General features: G+C 39.4%; 1 protein-coding gene across 4 annotated transcripts in view; it reads left to right on the top strand.

Moving 5' to 3' along the window:
• Positions 1-25,229, top strand: part of APLP2 (amyloid beta precursor like protein 2) — a 72,148-nt gene that overhangs the window by 28,502 nt on the left and 18,417 nt on the right. For 2 of the 4 annotated variants that reach the window (XM_081260813.1, XM_081260814.1), the window contains exons 2-9: positions 6,567-6,740; positions 7,607-7,730; positions 17,221-17,333; positions 18,481-18,680; positions 19,081-19,280; positions 20,316-20,483; positions 23,818-23,948; positions 24,936-25,010. In XM_081260813.1, coding sequence (XP_081116939.1) covers positions 6,567-6,740; positions 7,607-7,730; positions 17,221-17,333; positions 18,481-18,680; positions 19,081-19,280; positions 20,316-20,483; positions 23,818-23,948; positions 24,936-25,010 — 1,185 coding nt within the window. The remainder of the gene's footprint in view (positions 1-6,566; positions 6,741-7,606; positions 7,731-17,220; positions 17,334-18,480; positions 18,681-19,080; positions 19,281-20,315; positions 20,484-23,817; positions 23,949-24,935; positions 25,011-25,229) is intronic. The other 2 variants (XM_081260816.1, XM_081260815.1) reach the window with 1 other exon arrangement.

The following is a 25,229-nucleotide window of genomic DNA, read 5'->3' as shown; positions in this document are numbered from 1 at the left end:
TATTTTTTTTTATTTTTATCTTTTTAAAGAGAGAGTGAGAGAGGAGAGAGAGAGAGAGAGAGAGAGAATTTTTTAATATTATTTTTTTTTTAGTTCTCGGCGGACACAACATCTTTGTTGGTATGTGGTGCTGAGGATCGAACCCGGGCCGCACGCATGCGAGGCGAGCGCGCTACCGCTTGAGCCACATCCCCAGCCCCCAGACATTTTATTTTGAACTAATTTTAGACTTTTAAATAAAAATGGCAAAGATACTACTGAGTTCCTTGTGCCTTCCATTAATGCTAACATCTTAAATAATTCAGAGCAATTATTTAAAACTAACAACAACAACAACAAAAACCCAGCCAGGTGTGGTGGTGCTGCGCCTGTAATCCCAGCAGATCTGGAGGCTGAGACAGGAGGATCACAAGTTCAAAGCCATTCTCAGCAACGGCGAGGTGCTAACCAACTCAGTGAGACCCTGTCTCTAAATAAAATACAAAATAGGGCTGAGGATGTGGCTCAGTGGCGAGTAGCTCTGAGTTCAATCCCTGGTATCCCCCAACACCCCCCCCCCCACCGCAAAGAAAAAATTAGGAGAGTTACATTGGCCATTGGTACAGCTTATACAAATAATTGCTTCAGTTTCCCCACTTAAGTCCTTTTCCTATTCCAGGTTCCTGTCCAGGCTTCCACACTGCATTTACTTGTCATTTCTTCTTAGTCTTTTCTCTACTTGCAACATTCCCTCAGTGTTTTCTGATCAGTTTTTGTTGTTTTATTTTTTGGTTTTGTTTTGAACCTGGAGATGTAACCCAGGTCCTTACGCATGCTAGGCAAGCACTTTACCATTGAGCTATGTCCCCAACCCTTGATCAGTATTCTTGAATGGTTTTTGCTGGTAAAGTTAACCTTTTGTGTGTGTGTGTGTGTGTGTGTGTGTGTGTGTGGTCTTGGGGGTTGAACCCAGAGGTGCTTTACCACTTAGCTATATCCCCAGCCCTTTTTGTGACACAGGGTCTCTTTAAGTTGCTGAGGCTGGCTTCTAGCTTGTGATCCTCTTGCCTCAGTTTCCCAAGTATCTGGGATTATAGGAATGTCCTACTGTGTCTGGCAACATTGGTGTTCTGATGGGTGCCTGTACTCTAAAGTAATTGCATTTCCTTTTGTAACTTAGAAATACCTTGAGGAGGGAGGGAAGGGAAGGGAGAGGGTATGGGGGTAGGAAAGATGGTGGAATGAGTGGACATCATTACCCTAAACATGTATGAAGACATGAATGGTGTGACTCCACCAGAGATATGAAAAATTGTACTTTATATGTGTAATATGAATTGTAATGCATTCTGCTGTCATATATAACAAATTTAAATTTTTAAAAAAGAAACACTTTGGGGAAAATACTTTTAAAGTATGCTAAAAACAGGATTTATTTCACTTTATACAGATAAGTAAATCTTTGTTGATGGTTTGTGGGCACAGATTAAACCATTGTAGTTTATGAATCATGAAGTGTCTTTCAGCACTTGAATAAACAGGAATGAAAGTAGTATATAGGTTCTTCAAATTTTTTAATAGATTGCTCTTTACTGACTTTTTCTTTAACAAAAAAAGAAAGGCCTTTGTGTAGGAATGTTGCATCTTTTTCAGTCATGAACCTCAAGTGGCACCTAGGCCTGTGAAGGCCTTTTTCATTAGTGTTTATTAGAACTGGAACTGTGTTTACTTGCCTTCAGAGAGTGGAGCATGTCTGTAAATCAGTGCCTTCCCATCCAGGAAAACATGGTTCTACTCTAAGTAGTATGATAGAACCCTGCTCTTTGGAATATGTTCTCTTTACAGTAATTGGCATTTTCACAAATCCTGTAGTTGATTTGATTCTGGGGCAATAGCTTTAGTGAGGGTAGAAATAACTCAGCCTGTATGCTGGCTTTGGGGTGGGAGGGCTAGTGAGGTCCTGAGTGTATGTATAAAGGGAGAAGAAGTAGGGATTAGGTGGCCCCAGTAGTAGTGTCTTTTGAAGTGGTGATTAAAGGATCTGATTTATCATAGGTTCAGATTCAGATTTATTATATTTACATATTTATTGCTTAAAGTTATTTCAGGGTTTCAACCAAGTTACTAGAAGCAGTTTTTACCAAGTTGAATTTTGTCCTTGGATAGCTAAACTCTTTTCCCCAAGCTAAATTAATAAAATGGAATTTCTTATTAAGAATGAATTATTAAGTAAAGTGGAAGCACTGGCTAGGAAAGCAATTGATGCAATTTGTTTTCAAAGCCTTAAAAGTGCTGCAATGTGCATAGATCACAAAGACTGGTTTAAGTGCCAACACATGGGGCATTAATTTTCTTTCATGGAGGATTCCAGGTTCACAGGAGCTCAGAAATGCTGACTTGGCAGTGAAATCCCATTTGTAACATGTTAGATTAGGAAACAGATTGATTTATATGTTGATGTAATGGATCAAGGCACAGTCTGTGCCTAAGAAAATGGAAAGCACATTAAATAAGAGCATTTTCAAAGGAGTCTAAATGTTATAGAAAAAGTCACCCTATCATACACTAGGTAAGGATGGGGTGTGTTTGATTAGTTGATTCCTAGACATGGTCCGCAGAGGCTTTTTATATTTCAGATGATACTTTCTTGAGAGTCTCTCATAACCACAAGGATTAATCTTTTTGAACTCAGAAGTGAATCACTATAGCTTATTAGCTGTCTGGATTGATTCCAGTTACTCTCCTTTTTCTTGGTGGTAACTGATGTGAGGATCTGTTGCTGCTTATCTCTTCTTCCTGTTGCTTTAACCTCTGGTATTTTAGATTCTCTTTAGAGATGATAATGCTGACCATTTCAGTGCAGAGATCAAATGCACTTACTACTGATGTATTGACCTCCGTGGTTGACTCATAAACTGAACATTTATACTGTTGGAACTCTTGTGGTATTATAGCCAACAACCATAATGAGTAACATGTGGAACATAATCTTTGGTGCTGATGAATGGCTGCCTGCACTAAATTTGACTACTTCAGGACTGTGGCTTGGGTGAGCTCATATAACAAATTGACACTTGGTTCTTACCAGTATCAGTTTTAGAATTTAAGGTATAGATGTTCTCTGCATTCCCCTCTATTATTTTTGGGGATTGACTGGGGATTAGACTCAGCCACTCAACCACTGAGCCACATCCCCAGCCCCATTTTGTATTTTATTTAGAGACAGGGTCTCACAGAGTTGCTTAGCGCCTTGCTTTTGCTGAGTTGGCTTTGAACTCAGAATCCTTCTGCCTCAGCCTCCTGAGCTGATGGGATTACAGGTATGTGCCATCACACCTGGTCCTCTGTTACTCTACCACAAATTCTATTCAGTAGCTGTGTTGTTTAATGTTGAAAGTATACAAAGCCATAGAGAGAATTTAGGAAACACTGCTTAAAATCTTTTGCTAGTTTATTTGTAGTAAATTTAGGAAACATATCCTTCTGACCTTTCGTTTGACTTTCTCATATATATCCAGGTTTCTAGCCACAATTCTTAGTTATGGATCACAAAAGAAAAGCCTTCTCTCCTTTTTGTCATTCTGTTGGGGGTGAAATGCAGGGCCTGCCTCATGCTAATAAGCAAGCTCTCTATGACTGAGCTACACTCTAAGCCCAAAAGAAGCCCTTCCTTTTGGTTCACATCTTGAACTTCATTTTAAGAATTAAACACATTTGTCTTGTGCATCCTCTGTACCTTTTAATGATTTGTTTACTTAAAACACATTGTTTGAATTTATAGTATTCCCTATAATTAAGTATGTGTTACTTTCTTTAGATAGCTTTAATTTTTTTCCCTTCTTTCAAGGAAGCAGGAATTCACATCAGTCTGTAAGCTTCATATGCAGTTTTACTAAAGGCATAGAACCTAGGGTCTTCTCTTTTAATAAATGATTGTTGATCACAGCAGGACTACAATCAGTTTAATTAATAAGGGTGCTAATTGTTTGTTGGATTTAATTGCAGTGTTTTCCAACCTTGATAGATCTTGACAACATTTTAATTCCAAATTAGCTTTCTCTGAGTGATCTAACAGGTATTTGTGTTTCCTTCTCCTCAGTGGAAAGGAGGTTGATTTTAATAAGCTCTGTTCTATTTTATTAGCAATTGTTGCTTATTTCGTACTATACCTAATTTATAAATTAAACTTTATCATAGGTGTGTGTGTATGCATACAAAGAATATTATTCATCTGCTAGTAGAACACATCCCTGCAGATAAAGGTGGACAGCTGTAATAATAGATGCACTCCTGTGCTTGTTTCTTTGCAGGAGGCTTACCACCATAATTACTAAATGTTATTTCCTGTCTATAATTTCTGAGATTATTAATAGTTAATATCTGATCACAAAACAAGAGGCTACTGACCAAAGACTTTATGGAATATTTGATTATTGTTGGATAAAAATAGTTCATGGAATCCCTTTTGTTTTAAAAGAGTTGATCTTCCTGCCTGCCTGCAGTGTTAGTGATTTAATCCAAGGCCTCTCTACCACTGAGCTACATCCCCAGCCTTTTTTTTTTTTTTTTTTTAATTCCTTCGAAATAGGTCTTGTTAAGTTGCCAAGGCTGGGCTTGATCTTGTGACTCTTCTGCCTCATCCTCTTTAGTTGCTGGAATCTACAGACATGTAATGAAGAATGGACTAAAAGGAAATAAGAATGTAAGCAGGGAAATGCCTCAGGAAGTCAGAGGTGCACAGTCCAAAGAAGGAGAATGGTAGCTTGGGTCAATTCAGCTAAGATAGGTCTTTCTGTGTTGCCCAAGCTGGCCTCAAACTCCTGGGCTTGTGCAGTCCTTCTGCCTCAATTTCCCAAGTAACTTGAGCAGTAGACACAAATTTTTCCCAGCTCAGGAATTCTCTTTTGGTATTGTTTCCATGAATGATGCCACCACATATTGAGTAATGCAGACTATGGTAGTTGGTTTTGCATCACTGTAATAAGATACCTGAGATAATCAAACTAAAAAGAGGAAAGGATTATTTTGGCTCAGTTTAGAGATTTCAGAATATGGTTAGTTGGGCCCTGTTCTTTTGGGCCTGTGGCATGGCAGAACATTATGGTAGGACTGCATGGCAGAAGAAATTGTTCACCTCATGGTGGCTGGGATCCCAGTGTCTTTTTAAGGGCATGCCCCCAGTGACCTAACTTTCTCCCACTAGGCCCCACCTCCTAAAGGTTCCACCACTTTGCAGTAACACTACAGGCTGGTCACTAAACTTTCTATATGTAGGCCTTTTACGGGACGATGGAGATCTAAATAGTCACACAAGCCAAATTTTACATCTTCCTCTTCCTCCATATTTAATCTATCTTCAGGGCTTACTTATTTTCCTTTTGTCCTTCTCTAGAATCTCTGTGCTTACTTTAGCCCAAGCTACCATCATCCTTTTGTACTGTGCACCTCTGACTTTCTGAGGCATTTCATCATTCTTCATATTGCAACCAGGAAAAGCAACAGTGTTACATATTGAAAGTAGTAACTTTGTGCTTAAAATCTCTCAACACTTCTAGTGAAGTAGACAAATTCTTGGGCTGGGGTTGTACCTCAGTGGTAGAGTGCTTGTCTAGCACATTTGAGGCACTGGGTCTTATCCTCAGCACCATATAAAAATAAATAAATTAAATAAGGGTATCATGTTCATCTGTAACTAAAAATTTTTTTTAAAAGACTGTAATTTTTTCCATCTACAGATTATCTAGAACTATTTCTGCATTCCACGCTACCTTTTCTCTACCTCATGGTCTACATTTTCTCCATGGGAGATGCTCAAAGCTCTGCTTAAGCCTCACTTTTTTTTTTCCAGGAAGATTCTTTGATCATCTTTCTACTGAAGATTGGGTCAGATACCTTTTTATTATTATTATTTTAAATTTTTTTGTAGTTGTAGATGGACAGAATGCCTGTATTTATTTTTATGTAGTGCTAAGGATCAAACCGAGTGCCTCACACATGCTAGGCTAGCACTCTGCCAATGAGATGACCTTTTTGTATATTTTCTGAGCACTCTTCACTTTTCCTTCTTAGAACTGGGAATGTAATCACACATTTTTGTGTGAATTTTGACTTCGTGTATTACATCAGAAACTGAGAGAGTGGGGCCATAACTTCTTGTTTATCCTTGTGTGCTAAGCATTAAGCACATTGCCTTCAAAATAATTGCTCAATAAAATTTTTATTGTATTGTGAATTAAGTAAAATCACTGGAACTTGAGCCGTTCTCTATTTTTGTGACTTATTATATTGAAGAAGTGAATAGATTTGCTTGTAGTAGGGCAGGTACAGTCAGGTTTCTTAGGTTACAAGTATCCCAGGTTGAAACTGGGGTCTGGATTTCTAATTGACCTTTTTCTTTAGCCAAAGTTGTCCAGAGGTCATTTTAAAATTCTGGATCTCCTCCTGTGGAAAGGGTTTGTATATGAAGATAAAAATAGTAAATAACAAAGTTTATCAAAAGATCAGTTTTGTCACAAACCACTGAATGACTGTGCTGCCACCCTCTTTGGAGTAAACCTGGACTTTCCCCCCACCCCACTCTTTGGTAGGCTCTTGCAGCCAATGCTGGAACAGGATTTGCTGTTGCAGAGCCACAAATTGCAATGTTCTGTGGGAAGTTAAATATGCATGTGAACATCCAGACTGGGAAATGGGAACCTGACCCAACAGGCACCAAGAGCTGCTTTGGAACAAAAGAAGAAGTTCTTCAGTACTGTCAGGAGGTAAGATTGTTGCCAGGCAGTTAAAACTTACCCCACCCCTGGGGTCAGGATTGAATTTGTTTACCTTGGAAATAGATATGATGCCAATAACTGGAGCCCAGGCCTTTTGCTTCTAAATGTCTGGTATGACTGAGGTCTCTCAAAGGCGTTGCCTGTGTGTGCTGTGAGGTCTCAGTTCTTTCCAGAAGGAATACTCCAGAAACTTGGCAAGTGCTATAGAAGCAGAGTGTGCTACTTTTGTCTTTCTACTAGTCTTGGGAAGATGGAAAGCAAAATATTGTGTGTATGTCTGCTTGTTTTCTACTTGCTAATAGAAAGTCACCAGTATTGTAATTGATCATCTCATATCTGAGTCAGCTTCCCTTTTGGTCCAAAGCGAAAAGGTCGTTCAAAGAAAATGAGATGCTTTAATTTACCAAGGCCAACATAATGAATGAAATTTTGTTCTGTAATTTTAACAGATACTTCCATAGACTTGCCTTACCTAAAGAGGTTCATGATCTCAGTGATTTACTCATGCCCTGTAGAGGAACTTGATATCCAGTTGGATTTGTTTTGGGATGAAAGCCTGCTGCTTTTGTTTGTCCTTAAATACAGATTCCTTTTTAAAAGAGAATGCATAGGAGCAGTCAGAAATGTAACCTGTCAAAGGAAAACTAATAGTTTATGTCTTTTTTTACTTGGTGACTTTAGTTGGAACCACAGAGGTGGTGGAGTGAAACTTCAGATTTATGTAGGATAAGATTAGAGCCTGAGTAAACTTAAATACTTATCCTAACTTGAAAGTGCATGTCCATCTGCAGGTTAATTTATTGTATGTGCATGTTTTTGTTTTTTGTTTTTGTGTTTGTTTTTTTCCTTAACAGATGTATCCAGAACTGAAGATCACAAATGTGATGGAAGCAAACCAGCCTGTCAGTATTGACAATTGGTGCCGGAGGGACAAAAAACAGTGCAAGAATCACATTGTTATACCTTTCAAGTGTCTTGGTAAGTGTTTTGAGTTACTTTTAACTTCTCCCTCATCTTTAAATTTAACTTTTTCTAGACATAACAGTGAAATATCTGCATCTGTTAAGATGAACTTACGAGGGAATTTGTCCTTTGGATAGGCAGCACTTTCCTGTGTTGGTGGTTGACTTCTCAGTGATTACTAACTGCCTTTTCCGTTGTAGGTGTTCTCAGTGTCTAGAGTAAGAGTACTGCCCAAGAGCAGTTCAGCTTTCCCCTCACATTAACAGTTTGAAATTAGTGTTTTACAATGATAGTAGAGAGGGGTGATAGTAGAAAGTAGTCCAAGGAAAAGATTCTTTGTCTCCCTTACTTGAACTGCATTTGTACTGTTAGACTAGACTTCTGGTAGTGTTCGGGAGAAGGAAAAGTGACTCATGGTAAGTAACAGGTGCCGGGGCCAGATGCTATGGAACCCACCATTTTGATGGGTTTGGGGCTTACTGAGATGTTTATGACTCCATTGATGGCATTAGCATTTGGAGCCAACTTAAATAAAGCTGTGATAGTATATTATTCAGCAACAGTGTTAGTAGTCATCCTAACCATTCCTCATCTGACACATTCCATATTTGGTCATAGATGATTAAAGGGACAAAAAATGGGTTTAAATGATTCATGATAATCGTGTGTGTGTGTGTGTGTGTGTGTGTGTGTGTGTGTGTTTTGCTGGGAATTGAACCCAGGGCCTTGTGCAGGGGAGGCAAGCACTCCACCGATTGAGCTATATCTCCAGCCCAGATCCATGATAATCTTAACATAAATTTGGCATCAACAGTGACATCCTGAGGAGTTCTGTAGATACATCTATTTTGAGCTGTCAGTTAAACTTATTTCCCTTCCTCTCTTTAAAACATTTCCTTAAACTACAGACAGCAGCACAGTAGAATGCTATTTTTCTTTGCCTAACATCGAGCAAGCAAATAATAGGAAGAATCAGCACTTGAAGGAACAGCTGAGCAATTAACTTAGTTTTAAGAGCACTCAGTAGGGGAAAAGAGGGACAGTGTGCATGCTTTAACATTTACTTTAAAACTGAGCATCTTACAGTAGTGTGAAACTTGTCAAAATTTTTGTATGAAGCATTTTAAGGATATTCTTTCCTTTCATTTGACTCTGGGAAATCTCTGCCTATGAGGTTTCATTCATCATCTGTAACATTTTCAACTAAAAGTGAAACATGATAAACATAAATGTGTGTGTGTATATGTGTGTTGCCATGCTGAATATTGTACCCTGGGCCTTATGCATTCTGGGCAAGCACTCGACCTCTAAGCTACATCCCCAGGCTAAGAGATTATTTTTGAATATTTGTGGACAATAAATAGAAAGTACTGAAAATTATTTCTTTTGCATCCTCACCCCTAAAGATTTTGCATTCTAATCTTCCTATTTGTTCTTGTTACTTGCCAGCTTTACTGTACAGGTAGACTTCCAAGTGAACCTGGAACCTATGATTCTTCTATTATCATAGAAGATAATATCTCCCCATATCCATTTCAGTTTTCTTTCTTTCTTTCTTTTTTTTTTTTTTAACCATGGATTAAATATAGGGCCACTTAACCACTGAACCACATCCCCAGCCTTTTGAGACAGTATCTCACTAGGTTGCTTACAACCTTACTCAGTTACTAAAGCTGGTTTTGAACCACTGATCCTCCTGCCTCAGCCTCCTGAACTGCTGGGATTATCAGCCACCATGCCCGTCCCATTTCAGTTTTCAAGTCAGCTTGATTTTTACCTCTTATATATGGCTTATATCCATGATTCCCAAACTGCTCCGAGGTACCCCAGGATTTGCAAGAAACTAAAAAGGACATATTTTATTTGCAGGATATATGTTATTTGCAAGGGAAAAGTGACATATGCCAGATGTTCTTCAGACTGTTATCTGGAGATAGTTTTATTTCAACATTATTTATCTTGTGAAAACTTCATATCTTTATGAAGCTGTGTTTCCAGTGGTTCCTGTGGAAAAAAGCAAGCATACCAGTAAAATCACTTTAGAAGAAGAAACAAGGGCCATGATATTCAGTCTGATTGCAGTGTGGAAGGAGTTGTGCAGTGCCCAAAATGCACTTAATGGTTGGACACAGATACTTATTTAGTTTGTTTTTTGACCTAACTACTTACCTTTAATGTGTTTTTTAGTTGTAGATGGATACACAATACCTTCATTAATTAATTATTTTTTGAATGTGGTTCTGAGACTCAAACCCAGTGCCTCACACATGCAAGGCAAGCATTCTACCACTGAGCTACAGGCCCAACCCCTCTTTAAATATTTTTTTGGCCTAGGGGTGTTATGAAAAAAAATGAGATACTTGGGGTGCTGTGAGTTGAGGAAATTTGTAAATTTCTGGATTATGTCCTCCATCAGATTCTCACTGCTCTAACTCAGGCTTTGGTCACTTGTCTCCATCATGACAGCAGCCTCCACATATTTCTCTGTTCTGTTGTCCAGTCTGTTGCCCTTATGGTGATCTAAAGTGAAAATAAAGTTATGTCTCTCCTGTATGTAAAACTCTTTAGCATCTCTTCTTTACCTAAAATAATTTTGAAATTTCTAAGTATGACTTTAAAACTCCATAATCTGTTGGGCACAGTGGTGTATATCTGTAAATCCAGCTACTTAGGAGGGTGAGAGAGGAGGATCATAAGTTCAAGACCACCTTGAGCAAGTTAGTGAGACCCTGTCTCAAAAGGAAAAGGGCTGGAGGTGTAGCCCAATGGTAGAGTAACCATACCTGAGGCCCTGGATTCATTTCTTAGTACAAAATAAAAATAAAAATCACCTTCCAGGGCTGGGGATGTGGCTCAAGTGGTAGCGCGCTCGCCTGGCATGCGTGCGGCCCGGGTTCGATCCTCAGCACCACATACCAACAAAGATGTTGTGTCCACCGAGAACTAAAAAATGAATATTTAAAAAAAAAATTAAAAAAAAATCACCTTCCATAATTTGCTGAACCTTGACTTTAACCCTGTCCTGATATCTACCACTTCTTGTTCCATGCTTTATTTAGTGTATGCATTTTGAGAGGAATGTCACAGAATTTTGTGACATTGTATTTATTAGCAGTTGTGTGATGTCAATTTGTTGTGTTATTCTTGATTATGTTTATCTGCTGGCTAAGATGCTGTTTTGGTTTGGATATGAGATGCTTTGTTAATGCAATCAAGTGATTGGATTATGAGTCTGTCCTAGTTTGAATGGACTGACTGGGTGGGTAACCATAGGCAGGTGGGACATGGCTGAAGGAGCTATGTTACTGGGCTTGTGCCCCCTTCTGTCTCCTCTATCTGCTTTCTGGCTACCATGAGGGAAGCAGCTTCCCTTCATCACACACTTCCCATGATATGCTGCTTCACTTTGGACTGAGACCTCTGAAACTGTAAGCCCCAAATAAACTTTTCCTCTAACTATTTTTTTGTAGGATACTTTGGTCATAGGGATGCAAAAACTTAACTAAAACAGATGGTTTTAGATTTCAGTTATTTTATATGTATTCATTTTCCAGATTTGATCGTGGAAACCATTTTATGCTGTTTTCCTGTATCCTTTTAACATATCCCTGTCTTTCTTTGAGGGCTTACTTGCCTGATACAAAAGATTCCCTAAGTGCATTCTGAATTTTCCCTTGCCCATGCCTCGAGTAAGCCATTTCTTCTTTGATTTCTTAATGGGACTGGTAGCAGTGTTCAGGATTTGAGGTCCTGGGGATCTGGGCATTAGGAATGCTTACTGCTGCCATGGGTGTTGTTGCTTCTAGGCACACTCAATAAACGAAGCTAAGAAATATATGTATGTATTACATGTCCAGATGTACAAAAATCTACATTGCCTTATCGACCTGTGAGTGCATATTAAAACCAGTGAGCTGGATGCTATGGTGCACGCGTATAATCCCAGCAGTTGGGGAGGTTGAGACAAGAGGATTGTGAGTTTGAAGCCAGCCTCAGCAAAAAAGCAAGGCACTAAGTAACTTAATGAGACCCAGTCTCTAAATAAAATACAAAAAGGGCTGGGGATGTGGCTCAGTGGTCCGGTGTCCTTGAGTTCAATCCCTGGGAACCACCCCCTGCCCCTCCCTGTCCCCCAAAACAAAACAAACTTACAACAACAACAACAACAACAAAAGGCTTCAAAGTGATAGCTCAAATTCCTGTATTCTCAGTATATTTTCTTCTTTGCCTGCTATTCCCACAACCAAATCTTGGCTTTTTTAAAAATTGGGTTTGTTGAGGTATATTTCACATGCTATACAATTTACTCATTTAAAAGTATGCAGTTTGACTGGTGATGGTTGCACGTACTTATAATCCCATGACTCGGGAAGCAGAGGCAGGATGATTGAAAGTTCCAGGCTCTGTGAATGTAGCTCAGTGGTGAAGTGTCCCTGGATTCAGCCTCCCACCCCAAGTTAAAAAAAAAAAAAAAAATGAATGCTATGTGTTGAAAGAGAGATTGCAATAGGGTGGTTGGCTTAAATCCTGAAATCTCCTTTAATATATTGCTGCCTAGCAAATCCAAAGCATAGGCCAGCCAGAGGAAGGGTGAAGAAATGGGGAACTGGGGAAAACAAGCTATGTGTGTATTGATTGGGTGCCTTTATTAATTGATTTGGATATCACAGTGTTCTTACCTCTGTTTCTGGGCACTATTTTTGTTTGCTTGTTATTGTTTTTATTGGGTAGTATATTTCTTTTTTTCTTCTCTCTCTCTCTCTCTCTCTCTCTCTCTCTCTCTCTCTCTCTCTCTCTCTCTCTTTTTCTTTTTTGTATCAGGGATTGAACCCAGGGTTGCTTAACAGCCCAGCCTTTTTTTATATCTTATTTAGAGATAAGTTCTTACTGAATTGCTTAAGGCCTCAGCCTCCCAAGCCTCTGGGATTACAGATGTGTGCCATTGAGCCTGACTGCTAGGTAGTATCTTTATTACAGTTGATTAAGTTACTGACAGTATTCATAATAAGTCCAGGGTTGGATTGTCTGAAGTTTTATGATGCTGCATGTCTATCAGTGTGGCTCTTTTAAATGTTGTATAGTAGATTTGGTGAGAAGGAACAGTTGAATAATCTTCTCCCTCCTCAAAATGAACCTTGTATCTTACATTACTACTGCCTTCTGGTTATCTATAATACACACACACACACACACACACACACACACACGTACACATATACATACATATATACATGATAATAGTGACCCAAGTAGGACAGAGTAGGTGATGTGTGAAGAAGCAAAACCGACACCTGGGGATATAACTCAGTGGTAGAGCACTTGCTTACCTTGTATGAGGTCCTGAGTTCAATCCTCAGTACTTGGGGGTGGGAATGGGGGGCGGTTTAAAAAAAATGCAGCAAAACTGTAGGTACTGGTGGTGGTGGGGAGTTTAGTCATCTCTGACATTTGTATGTGTACTGACTCTTGTACTAAAGAAGAGAGTTTTATAAGTTCATGACTGATTTTGTTTTGGGTTATATTTGGATGGAGATTTGGACAGGGAATGTTACTGCACTGGGAAAACTACCAGAAAAATTCCCATTTAATAACTAAATCAAAACCAGTCTCAGAGGCTTTGAGATGCAGTCTTCAGCAGTTGTAGGTAGGTTGCAGTAACTTGTTTCATTGTAGGTGTTCCTTTGCAAGTCCTGTAGTCTTTGAATTCACAGTGGCCCCAAACATTATCTCTGTTGACAGTGTGTACCCTTGTGCAAGGTGAATGTTTCTGCTTGGATCCTTCAGTTCTTGGAGCACTCTTTACCTCAAAGATATCTACCAAAGATGGCTCCTACTTATTGCTTTAGGCTGTTTTCTTCCACCTGGGCAGTATCCTCCAAGAGTTCCATAAATGTATTCCTTTCCAGCTGCAAAGTACTTTTGCTGTAGGTTTATTTACACACGTGGATGTTAGTGTTGGGGGCTTTCCCGAGTGGATAAACAGCCTTTGTTTTTCTGAAAGGAATTTCAGCAACTCTGAAAAAGCTTTAAAACCTGGAAGGCTGCCATGCCGCTGCTGGAGTGAGGTGGCATGAAAGAAAAAATGAATCTCAGAGAGTGAATAGAGTGAAAAGAGGTTGGAGATTAAGTCACAACTGAAGCTGTAGGTTAGGTTTTGCTGTATTGCCTTATGCATTGAACAGCAAAAACAATATAGCTTTATGTTTGTGTAGTGGCTTAGAAAATAATAGCCATTATATTGTGCTCCAGCAGGTTAAACTGAAGATTGTTACCACAAACTTGCATATAAACTTTTAAAGTGATACCAAACCATTTTCAGTGTTTTATAAAACTGACTGAATACTCATCTTTCTACATAAATTTTCCCCCCAGAAGCTTCTGATAAGTGGTTTTAACAAAGGCAGAAAGTTGCAATAAATTGATAGAACGGATACTGGGATTGAAATGTGTTTCCTCTTTTAGTTTGTTTTTCAACAAATGAAGTATGAGGTGTGGGGGAGGGGGCAAAAAGTCATTTCCATTTCTGAACTCAGTCAACCTGACTAACATTTTGGTGTATAAGTGAAAATATTTTTCTTTGGATACATGTAGAAATGTGTATGCTTTGAGATCCCCCCCCAACTCCAAAATCAGGCAGAGTGGTGCACAACTGTAATCACAGATACTTTAGAATTTTGCACGGGAAAATCACAAGTTCAAGGCCAGCCTGGGCAACTGTAGTGAGACCTATCTCAAAACAAAACAACACAACACCCCCTCCCCATTTGTTTTTTTCTCAGTGGGATCATACTCTATATGTGCTTCTTTTTAAGTTCAGATTTAATAAACATCTATTATGTGTTACATGCATCTTTGGGTAAGAAACAACCCTGGTCTTAGAAGTTAACCACCCTAAATGAGAGAGCTTAGGGATATATGGGGTGTGTTTATTACTTTTGTTTAATGCTTTTAAAGATATATATAGTAGTGAAATTGCTGTTTTAATTTTTTCAGTGTTGTAATTATCTGTATAAAACAAAAATAAAGTGCATTAACTATTGCTTCACTATAGATTGCTTTACAATTATGGTTGTATAGTTTACTTTGTGTAAAAGTAGTTGGGCAAGATTTTAAAATAACATTAACATCAATAGTTAAAACTTACAATTACATAGTAACTGATTGGTTTGGTTTTTGTTCTCAACTTTTTCCGTGTCAGAAAATGAGGCCATTAATCCTTAGAATAAGAGATGGGAACTGAGGTACAGGCAGGTTAGATAATTTGCCTAAAATCACTCTACTAGTAAAGAACATTGCTGAGATTGAACCCTGGTGTTTAAACCTGTATACCCTGTCCCTTAAGTATATGCTTTTGTTGTTTTTTATCATAAATTAACAAGGCAAAAAATGCCTAGGTAATACACAATTGTCAATTAAACAATGTTAGTTGATGATTGGATGTCAGAATTTAAGTAGTTAGATCGAATTGCATTTAGATTGAATATCAGAGTTGGTTTTCCTAATAGAAGAGATCTTTTTTTTACCACTACATTTTTTTGTCATTTTTAAATGAAATGAAGTTGTATGTCCAATTGATTGGTAAAACTTGTGTAATATAGGCACTGACTGCTCTAGAGCCTTCAGGGTCCTTGGAAGCAGCACTCTATCTAGCTTACCTTGGCATTCCTGATTTCATGTCAAATGGGGCAATTTGACTCCAAAAGTCCATGTACTGGTAGTGCTATGAAAACGTGTGTAACACTGTTTTCATGCTGGGAAACTATTTTCCGTTCCAAGTTAAAACACAAGGAACCACATCCTTTCCCCTTTTAAGAGCAACAACTCCCTTCTTGAATCAGCTGGATAATAGAAGGACTGACTTTACTTTTGTACCATTTTTAACTTTTTCTCCCCTTTACCGTAGATGTTAGCCTGCCTGCTTTTTTGTCCCATGTCCCTACAAAATGCAAAACACATATCCCTCCTTTTGTCTCTTTTCCTCTACTTAGATCCTTTATGGAGCATGTGGCTAATGAATCAGATTCACCTGGGAAGCAAATTACTGAGTTTACCCTTACACTACTGAATCACAATTTAAGCAGTAATGCAGTGAGACAGACAGACGGGCGCGCGCGCGCGCGCGCACACACACACACACACACACACCCCCCACTCAGCATTTTATTATGGAAAATTACAAACATACTCAAACAGGGACAGTAGTATTGTAAACCCACATTGCCCAGCTATATAATGGTCATCAGTTCAGGAGCCAGGATCACTTTATATTTGCTCTTGCCCCTCACTCCTACTTATCTGGGTGATAACACCACCACCCCCCCCCCAAAAAAATGTAGAATTAAAGAAAAAATATAATAGTGAATACCTTTATGCTCTTTACCTGGATTCTCCAATTTTGCCTAATTTATTTGTGTGTGTATGGGGGTACTTTTTGGTTGCTCAACCATTTGAAAATAAGTTGGGACATCCTAAAAGTTCACTTCTAAATGCTTTACTTTGTGTTTCCTAAGACCAAGGACATTCTCCTTTGTAATGATAATATATTTACTACACTTTGGAAGTTTCTGTAAGTATTCAAATAATGCCCTTTTATAGCCTCTTATATTTTATTTTATTTTATTTTATTGTGTGTGTATGGTCTTAGGGATTGAACACAGGGCATTGTGCATGCAAGGTGAGCACTCTACCAACGGAGCTATATCCCCAGCCCTTTATAGCCTCTTTTAAAAGAAAAATCACATATTATATTTGATCTAGAACAGCTCCTCAGTCTTTATGTTTATAAATATTTAATGACAGTGACATTTTTTGAATCCAAGCCATTTGTTTAACAGAATATTCCAGAATTTGGATTTGTCTTACTATTTTATCGCGAACATATTCAGGTGGTATGTTTTGGTAGGTGATATTTTCTTCTCAGGATATCACCCATGTCAACTTGTCTGTTATTAATGATATTTAGTTGATCACCTTGTTAAGGTAGTTTTGCTAGCATTTCCCATTGTAAAGGTACCTTTACCTCTTTATAATTAAACATCCATTGATGATTTTTACTTTAATCAATTTGTCTAGTATAAGGTTCATCTATACTTCAATATTAGTTTCTGGGGCATTTTGTGATTAAAGGAGATATGAGCCAAATTAGGAAAGTAAGAAGCTAGGAATATTGTTCCCATGAATCTAGAGGTCAGTGGGAGTGGCTGTATATATATTTGAGATGGTCATGAAGGGGGATCCTATTCATGTCCCCTTGTCATGTCTTGCTAAAAGCCTTCAATGGGACTTCGAGGGAGTGTGGTTAGGGAAACATGAGGAAAGCTGCTGGCATTGTGGCCCTGATGCATTGATGATTTCTTGTGCTCACACCTGCTTTTGAGCATTAGCGACTGCTCCTGTAAACACCTGACTATGTAGCTGTCATTAGTCTGGCATGTAAGTCCTTTCTGCCTTGAATCATAATCAGATTTGCCTCTGACAAAGGTTCTTTTTTTTTTTTTTCCCCCAGTGGGTGAATTTGTAAGTGATGTTCTGCTAGTTCCAGAAAAGTGCCAGTTTTTTCACAAAGAACGGATGGAGGTGTGTGAGAATCACCAGCACTGGCACACAGTAGTCAAAGAGGTAAGTGAGTGGATGGGGAAAAGTAAAGCATTGTACCTGTTAGAAGAGAAGGTAATATTGGTGTCCAAAACCTCACCTTGCCTTTCAGTTATTTTTTTAAAATTACTTCTATCTTCTATATTGAAAATACATGGGAGAGGAATAGATATTTTTGTAAGAAAGTATAGCTTAGATTGTCCGACTTCTAAAATTCAAGCTATTATAGGGCTAGAGATGTGGCTTAGTTGTAGAGTATTCACCGCACCCTGGATTCTATCCCCAGCATCAAAAAAAAAAGAAAATAGTGAAGTTTCTCTCTTCATTTGAGCTGGGTGTAGCTTATTAATACAGCACTTGCCTAGTAGGCATGAAGTTTGATTCCTAGCATACACACACACAGAAGAGATTAAAAGGCTGTTAGGCAGGGGTTGTACATGCTTTCAGCAGGCCTCCTCTGAAGGCATCCTAACCCTCTCTACTAAGGACTGTGTGGAAATAGCCAATTCTAGAAAAACTGGATACGGAATATAAACCTCAGAATTGGTTGCCATTTCTCTGTTCTGCTGGAGAGAAACACTTATTCTGGTCATCTGTAGTTTGATTGATTCTTCAGTCAGTAGTCTTTTCTTTATTCAAATTCTGAAGTAGTGTCTATACCAGTGATAGTAAAAATTAGCATTAGTCATCTTTAATGAGTGTTGATAATCAGTAGAAGAAACTCCCACTTTCTTAAATTTTTTTTTTCAAATTTGGACTTTTAGTTGTTTTGGCTGCTCTGATGCTATAAGTTGGGTATAATCTATTTATTTATTTTTTTTTTTTTTGGAGGTACTAGGAATTGAATCAAAGGCCTCACACATACAAAGCAAGTGCTTAACCACTGAGCTACATCCCCAGCCCTTTTTATTTTTAAGATGATATTGTTAAGTTTATAGGCAGTCCTCGAATTTATGATCCTTTTGCCTCAGTCTTCCAAGTAGCTGGGATTTTAGGCATGCACTATGCCTAGTTAATAAATCTTATAGCATCACAACTTTTTGGCTGGTAAGTTGTGTGTCTGTAAGAGAAAGCATTACTTAGTGATTTGATAAGGGTTTCTTTGGGATAAAGACAGGTATCAGAAGTCTTTGTGGAATATGTTTTGATGTGGTCTGTGGTTTTCCTTTAGGCATGTCTGACTCAGGGAATGACCTTATATAGCTATGGCATGCTGCTGCCCTGTGGAGTAGACCAGTTCCATGGCACCGAATATGTGTGTTGCCCTCAGACAAAGGTTATTGACTCTGTAGACTCTACTGTCTCAAAAGAAGAAGAAGAAGAGGAAGAAGAGGAGGAAGATGAAGAGGAAGACTATGATATTTATAAAAGGTAAATTCTTGTCCTGAGCTCTGAAATAATTTAGCACTTCTGTAATAATGGCTGTTGGCTGCTAGTTCCTTACTTTTGGGTAAGGTGGGCATACCCTTGTAATGCTAGAATTGATTCAACCTGCATTTCATTCTGATTGAAGCTGATCATACACACACCTGTGACTTTTGGCTTTTTATTGTTGTGGTCCACATTACTTACTGCAGGTTAATGTAGTCTATGTTTACTAACTCTTCCCTTTTGCTGATGTAGCTAGGCTGAGGACTTTCATGGCATAGTTACATATAAGTTGAGCTTATTTCCTGTCTCTCTTTTTGTGTTTGAGAATAGGGAAGGGAATCATTGTGCTTTGTGTGTAGAATTGATATTAACCTTCCTTTATTTTTATTGTGGCCTTTAGTGAATTTCCCACTGAAACAGATTTGGAAGACTTCACAGAAGCAGCTGTGGACGAGGAGGATGAGGAAGGGGAGGAAGTGGTAGAAGACCGTGATTACTACTATGACACCTTTAAAGGAGATGACTACAATGAAGAGAACCCAACTGAACCCAGCAGTGAGGGAGCTATTTCAGACAAAGAAATTGCTCATGATGTTAAAGGTAACCCAGTTTAAAGCTGTGGCTTTAAAATCCATGTGATCATTGTTTAATGGTGAAGGCATACAGATTCTAAGTAATCAGGTAAGTTTCAGAAGGAAAGGTGGTGTTTCAGCGCTGAAGGGGAATTCTGCTTTTCTGTGTAGTGGTAGAGTGGTGAAGTGATGTTAGCAGTAAGCAGGCATGCATGACCAGGAAGAGATATGGGGTTGACTCAGAAACAGAGTTTGCTTTGTAAGAGTTTAGAAAATAAAAGGCAATATCGTCTGTTTGTCAGCAGGATTATTCTACATCTATCCTTCTCCTCTCAAGTCTTAACTTTTAGGATGGAATAGCTTGCTGGGTTTTTCTAAGTATATTCTAATCTGTAGGCTGCTCCATCTGTTCAGGTATCTGTAGCTGGTAGGTTGAAATTGAATGATCTTGTCAACTAAAACAAAGAAAAGGTTGTGATAGTTCCAGAGAGCACATGGCCTCTGCTCATTGTGTATTTGAAACCAGTTAGGATCTGAAGAATTTTAAAACCCAACTGGGATAAAATTAATTGGTCTAGAAATTTATGATTCATCTTGGAGAATATGAAAATAGGAACACTTGTCCTTTGTAGGCACTTCAGTGTTTGCTGTGGGTATCACCACTTAAAATAACCTTTCTGCCTGCATTGACTCTTTTGGGTCCTTGAAACCACTAAAATAGACAAACCAGGATCTATTTCCATTGAACAGATTAAAAAAAAAAATGAGAGACTCCTCTTTGTTAACCTGTGTGTCAATCTAGTCTCAGATGGTGCAAAAAAAGTGTTTTGTTTTTAATTTTAATTTTTTAAAAATCTCCATTCCCCTATGTTTTTGTCACATGGAAAGTGACTTCATCCACAGAACCCCTGACCTGTGTTGGTGAGTTAGGTCAGCCAGGGCCTTAATTTCCTGTGTGGTCCCCCATTACCAACACCTGGTTTTATCGTGGCCGGCCTGTAGCATTTTGAAGCATTTGAAGCACTGCCTCTGCTCTGCTGATACTCTGACCATTTTCACACAGCTGTCTGCTCCCAGGAGGCGATGACGGGGCCTTGCCGGGCTGTGATGCCTCGTTGGTACTTCGACCTCTCCAAGGGAAAGTGCGTGCACTTTATATATGGCGGCTGCGGCGGCAACAGGAACAATTTTGAGTCTGAGGATTATTGTATGGCTGTGTGTAAAGCGATGAGTAAGTCCCGCCTTGCGCTGGCCCTGTGCAGCAGCGCTGTCCTGTCCAGCGTTCTGTCTCTCCCGGCCGTCCTCGTGGCTGCATCTGTGACATGTTTCTGCCGACTCAGGTGTTTGCTGTCAGTCGTTTTCCCCTCATCTTTGTGCTTCCTAGACTGAGGCTTTGCTTTCCTGTTGGCAGTAGTAAGCTCAGTTTTCCATGTCCCGTGCTCCCCTTGTGTCTGCTGGACGTTTAGTGGTGGTGGTGGTAGTGTTGTGTGCCTTCCCTGGCACAGTGGGTGGCCACAGCCAGGGGCTTGTTTTTTCTCATCCAGACTTGGAGTTTATCAGTGCTGAGGGTGCTCTGGTATTGGTTGGGAAGCATTCATGATTGAAAGGCACCAAAGGGTAACTGAATAGTCCTGAGTTCTGTCCATGATTGTATTCTAAGTTTTGCCTCATTTTTTTTGGGGGGGGGGTACTGGGGATTGAACCCAGGGGTGCTTAATCACTGAGCCGTATCCCCAGCCCTTTTTTATTAACAGGGTCTCATTGAGTTATTAGGGCCTCACTGAGTTGCTGAGGCTGGCTTTGAACTTGAGAGCCTCCTGCTTCAGCCTCTCAAGCAGCTGGGATTTCAGGTGTGCACCACTGCACCCAGCCTGAGTTTTGCCTCAGTTTTGCTTCTTAATCTCATCTTTGAACTACTCTGTTACCGAACCCTGTGATGCCACCTGATGGAACGCCCACTTTTAAAAAGAGCAACAATATTTTTGGGATTCCATAATACCGAAAATACCTTGCATTATTTACTCTAAGGATAGAGCTTTGTAGCTAAGTACTATTTCTTTAATATATTGGAAACCTGGGGTCATGCAGGGCTTTAGGAAATGAGGAGATTTTAGTTTGTGGTTTTTTGGTCTCAGAGAAACTACTACTCAGTGCAGTAGTTCAATTGAGTTGGATTTATGTTAGACACAGGTAGGAAGAGTTTTTCTTGTCAGGCCCCTCTTAACCTGGTGGTACCTATCCATGTGCTGGGAAAATCCTCAAGCCAGGCAGTTTTCTTTCGTTCCTACTCTGGAATTCATCAGGATGACTTGCTGCCTGTTCCTGGTATTTGCTCTAGAGGTCCCGGTGGGGATGTAGTTTCTGATAACCATCATTTCATTTTCATTTCATTTCATCATTTTCATTTCATTCAGATACCTTCATGCTCCCTCTTTTTTCTTTCTCATAAAGAGTTTTAAAATCTTTATTGAATTCAGCATGCTTTCAGAGCTTCTACTCTGAAAGTTGCTGTACTTGGAAAAGACTGTTATTTCAATCAGTTAAAAAGGTGAAAGAGAGTGAGCTTTAGGAACTTTGGTACAAAAACTTTACCAAGGAAAGATTTAGTGATAAAAATTATTGCTTTGCAAAACTATTCAAACTAAGAATCAATACAATTTCCGTAATTGGGGCCCTTTAAAGATCTCACAGAATACAGAGGTGGCAACCTCTATCCAAAGGCTCAAATAAATAGTCTTCTGATATACCTTGGAATGGAAGGTCTGTGAAATCTGTGTGGCTTTGGGGAAATTGCGGAGGAAAAATTCTGTTTGTGTGCTAGGGCGAGGGTTTGCTGGCTGGAGGGCTTTGAAGGTCTAGAGCATAAGGTTTCTAGTGGTCGTGTTTGTGTCCCTCTTCAGAGGGTCTGAGGCAAGTAGATGTGCTAGCTTCATGAATTGTAGTGATTTTGCTCTGAGCCCTTTGTGTCTTTAGAAGTAAACCTCTAGATATGCTGTCCTTTTCCCCTTTTGTTCCCATGGAGGGTGGAGGCACACTGTGTTTTGCATTATGTGTATTCACCCCAGTGATAGAAACCATCCTCAACTCATGAGCCTGCAGACATGTGTCCCTGATAATGATGTGCATTTAGCACAAAGGACTTGAATTCTTCTTCACTGAATTTTTTAGTTTCTTGGAGAATGTGATCTGTCTGCTCTTTAAACTTATTTGGGACTCAGATATTCTTCACATGATTTTATTCTAGGTTTATTAAAGGGAGCAAAGAAGATTCTTCTGATGGAAAAACTTCGGAGTGACTGGCTAATCTGTAGTAATATTTTTATTAGTCACATTATTATTTGTTTAGTATTTATTTTTTAGTTGTAGTTGGACACAATATCTTTATTTTATTTTTATGTGGTGCTGAGGATCGAACCCAGGGCCTCACACATGCTAGGCAAGTGCTCTACCACTGAGCCACAATCCAAGCCCTAGTCAGAATGATTAAAATGACACAGTTCTGGGAATTGGGTGAATTTGTTTCCAAGGTAAAAATTAGTTGTATTTTGGCATTTGTCATGATAAACAAGTTACACATTATTCCTCCCTGGTTTGGGAAATCTTGAATGAATTGGGCTAACACATAATTCCAGAGGTGTTTCTTAAGAAGTTAGCCAAGTGAACTTGCTCCCTTCTCAGTTCTTTCTCTTAGAGATTAAACTCCATTATACTTACACTTACTTGCCTGGTGCTAGTAAGAGATTATGTGTGAACAACAGTGAGGTGAGGGGTTGTCCATTCCAATGGGCTTATGTTTGGACGGATGTCCAGAAAGGCCCTTTGGTCAGTGTCATGAGTCCAATAAGACCAAGGTATCTTCACATCCATGGAAGGTGCCCTTCTAAACTACAGAAACTTAGTTTTACTTTTACCCCCATTATCCCCTAATAATTGGGGATGGGTGTAAGAGTCCTTCAGTGATATTGAAAACTCAAAAATTATATCTAGAGTGAGTTGGGCTTTCTCTACCCAGTCTATATTTAAAGACTGTTTAGCCAGTTTCCTGAAGTAAGCTAGGATCTAAAGATTGCCAAAAGAGTAAAAGTTTTTTTTTAAGTTTCTCAAAAATGTATACATTTGTGGAAGTGCTTCTACAGGGTCTAATTTCATGCTGGTCCCTTTAGTTGATGATCAGTAAGGTGGCTTTTTTTTTTAAAATGGTTTTCAGGTTTCACATTATGAAGGGAAGACATAAAAGCAGCTTCTCTTTTTCTGCCCTGCAGTCCAGAGTGGATGCCTCATGAGTGACGGAAATACCAGGGGACTGAGCTACCAATAAATTGGTGAATTAGCATGGACTGACATGGTTGATGAATATTGTGTAAAGAATATTGCCCACTGTAATCTAACAAAGTGAAGACTTGGCAGAGAGTAGCACCCTGTACTTGTAGTAAGGCATGACACAAATTGAGTCCATCTTGCAGGTCCTGAGCTTGGTTTTCTTCCTAAAGCACTGTGCAGTTTTAACACTGCATCTGACTGATCCCTGACCCTCAAAGCAAACTCCTTCTGTAATTTTGTTTCAGTTCTTCCAACTCCTCTGCCAACCAATGATGTTGATGTATATTTTGAGACCTCTGCAGATGATAATGAGCATGCTCGCTTCCAGAAGGCTAAGGAACAGTTGGAAATTCGGCACCGCAACCGAATGGACAGGGTAAACTTAGGCAATTCTGTTATTCTTCATGGTGCTTGGCAGTTAAGTAGCATGGGGGTTTGGGTTTTTTTTTGGGGGGGGAGGGGGGCTTGTTTTGTTTTCTTTAGCTGGGGATTCAACTTTAGTCAAAGAAAGAGACACCATCTTTCTAGAATGTTGTGTAATGGGTAAGGAATAGTGAGGTTCCAGAGTATCAGGGGAACTCCCTGCTGGATGGGTGAGTCCTTTCCTACCCTGTCTCCATAAGGATATAGTTGCTGTATGACATGTTGTAGACACTGCAGAGCTCTTCCTGTAGCTATTACTCACTTGTTGCTTTTCTTTGCCATCACTGGCTTTAAATACCACTGCCTGTGGAAGGTTCTGAAGTCTCAGAGACTTTCGTTTCCTTAAGAGCATTCTAAGTTCAGAGCAGTGAGAGCCCAGAGTATAGCTTCCTCTTGAATGCACTTAGTACTGAGAAGAGATTGACACAGGAAAATCTTGCTTGGCCTGAGCTCTCCCTCCAGTACCTGTACCTCACCTGCATTGAGCATTACCGTATAGGAAATGCTCATTATGTTCTTCATAGCAGTTCTGAGAAATAGGTATTAAACTCAATTTTTTTTTAAATAACTTTTTATTTTGTGTGGTGCTGAGGACCGAACCCAGTGCCCCACGCATGCCAGGCGAGCGCTCTGCCTCTAAGCCCCAGCCCCAGCCCTAACCTCAATTTTTTAGGCAAGTAGACTAAGGCACAGAGACTTTTAAAGTAACTAATCGAAGGTTATATAACAAGGTGGTCATGGAATTGAGGTTCCATCTGGGGACAGTTGAGGCCTACAACCTTCTGAGGCAGCAGCAACCCTGAATTCTTAAGGGATCACATGATGCAGTTTCCTTTTGCACAGTTTCCGACACTGGATTCAGTGCCTGGCAGTATTTTTAGAAAATGGGGAAGTTGTTTCAGAGGATTGTTCTCTGGTGAAGTGTTTTTAACCTTTGTAGGTAAAGAAAGAGTGGGAAGAGGCAGAGCTTCAAGCCAAGAACCTCCCCAAGGCAGAGAGGCAGACCCTTATTCAGGTAAGATGCCTTCTCCAAGGATAAAGCATCCACCTACCAGTTAAAAATATGGTCAAAGCCAAACTCCTAGGAAATTTAAATTTGGCACCTCTTTTTATTCAGGGGCTTAAGTTACAAGGAAGTTGTAAGTGACCTGTTTTTCTCTTTTCACCTCTAGTATTACTCACCTACAGTAGAAGGAAACCAAACCCCCTCCCAGAGTATACTTAATTCATGCCA

Source organism: Spermophilus citellus, assembly GCF_964194105.1.
Source record: "Spermophilus citellus genome assembly, chromosome: 2".
Lineage (NCBI taxonomy): Eukaryota > Metazoa > Chordata > Mammalia > Rodentia > Sciuridae > Spermophilus > Spermophilus citellus.
Note: the sequence above shows the minus strand (reverse complement) of the source record. Positions and strands in the feature narration are given on the sequence as shown.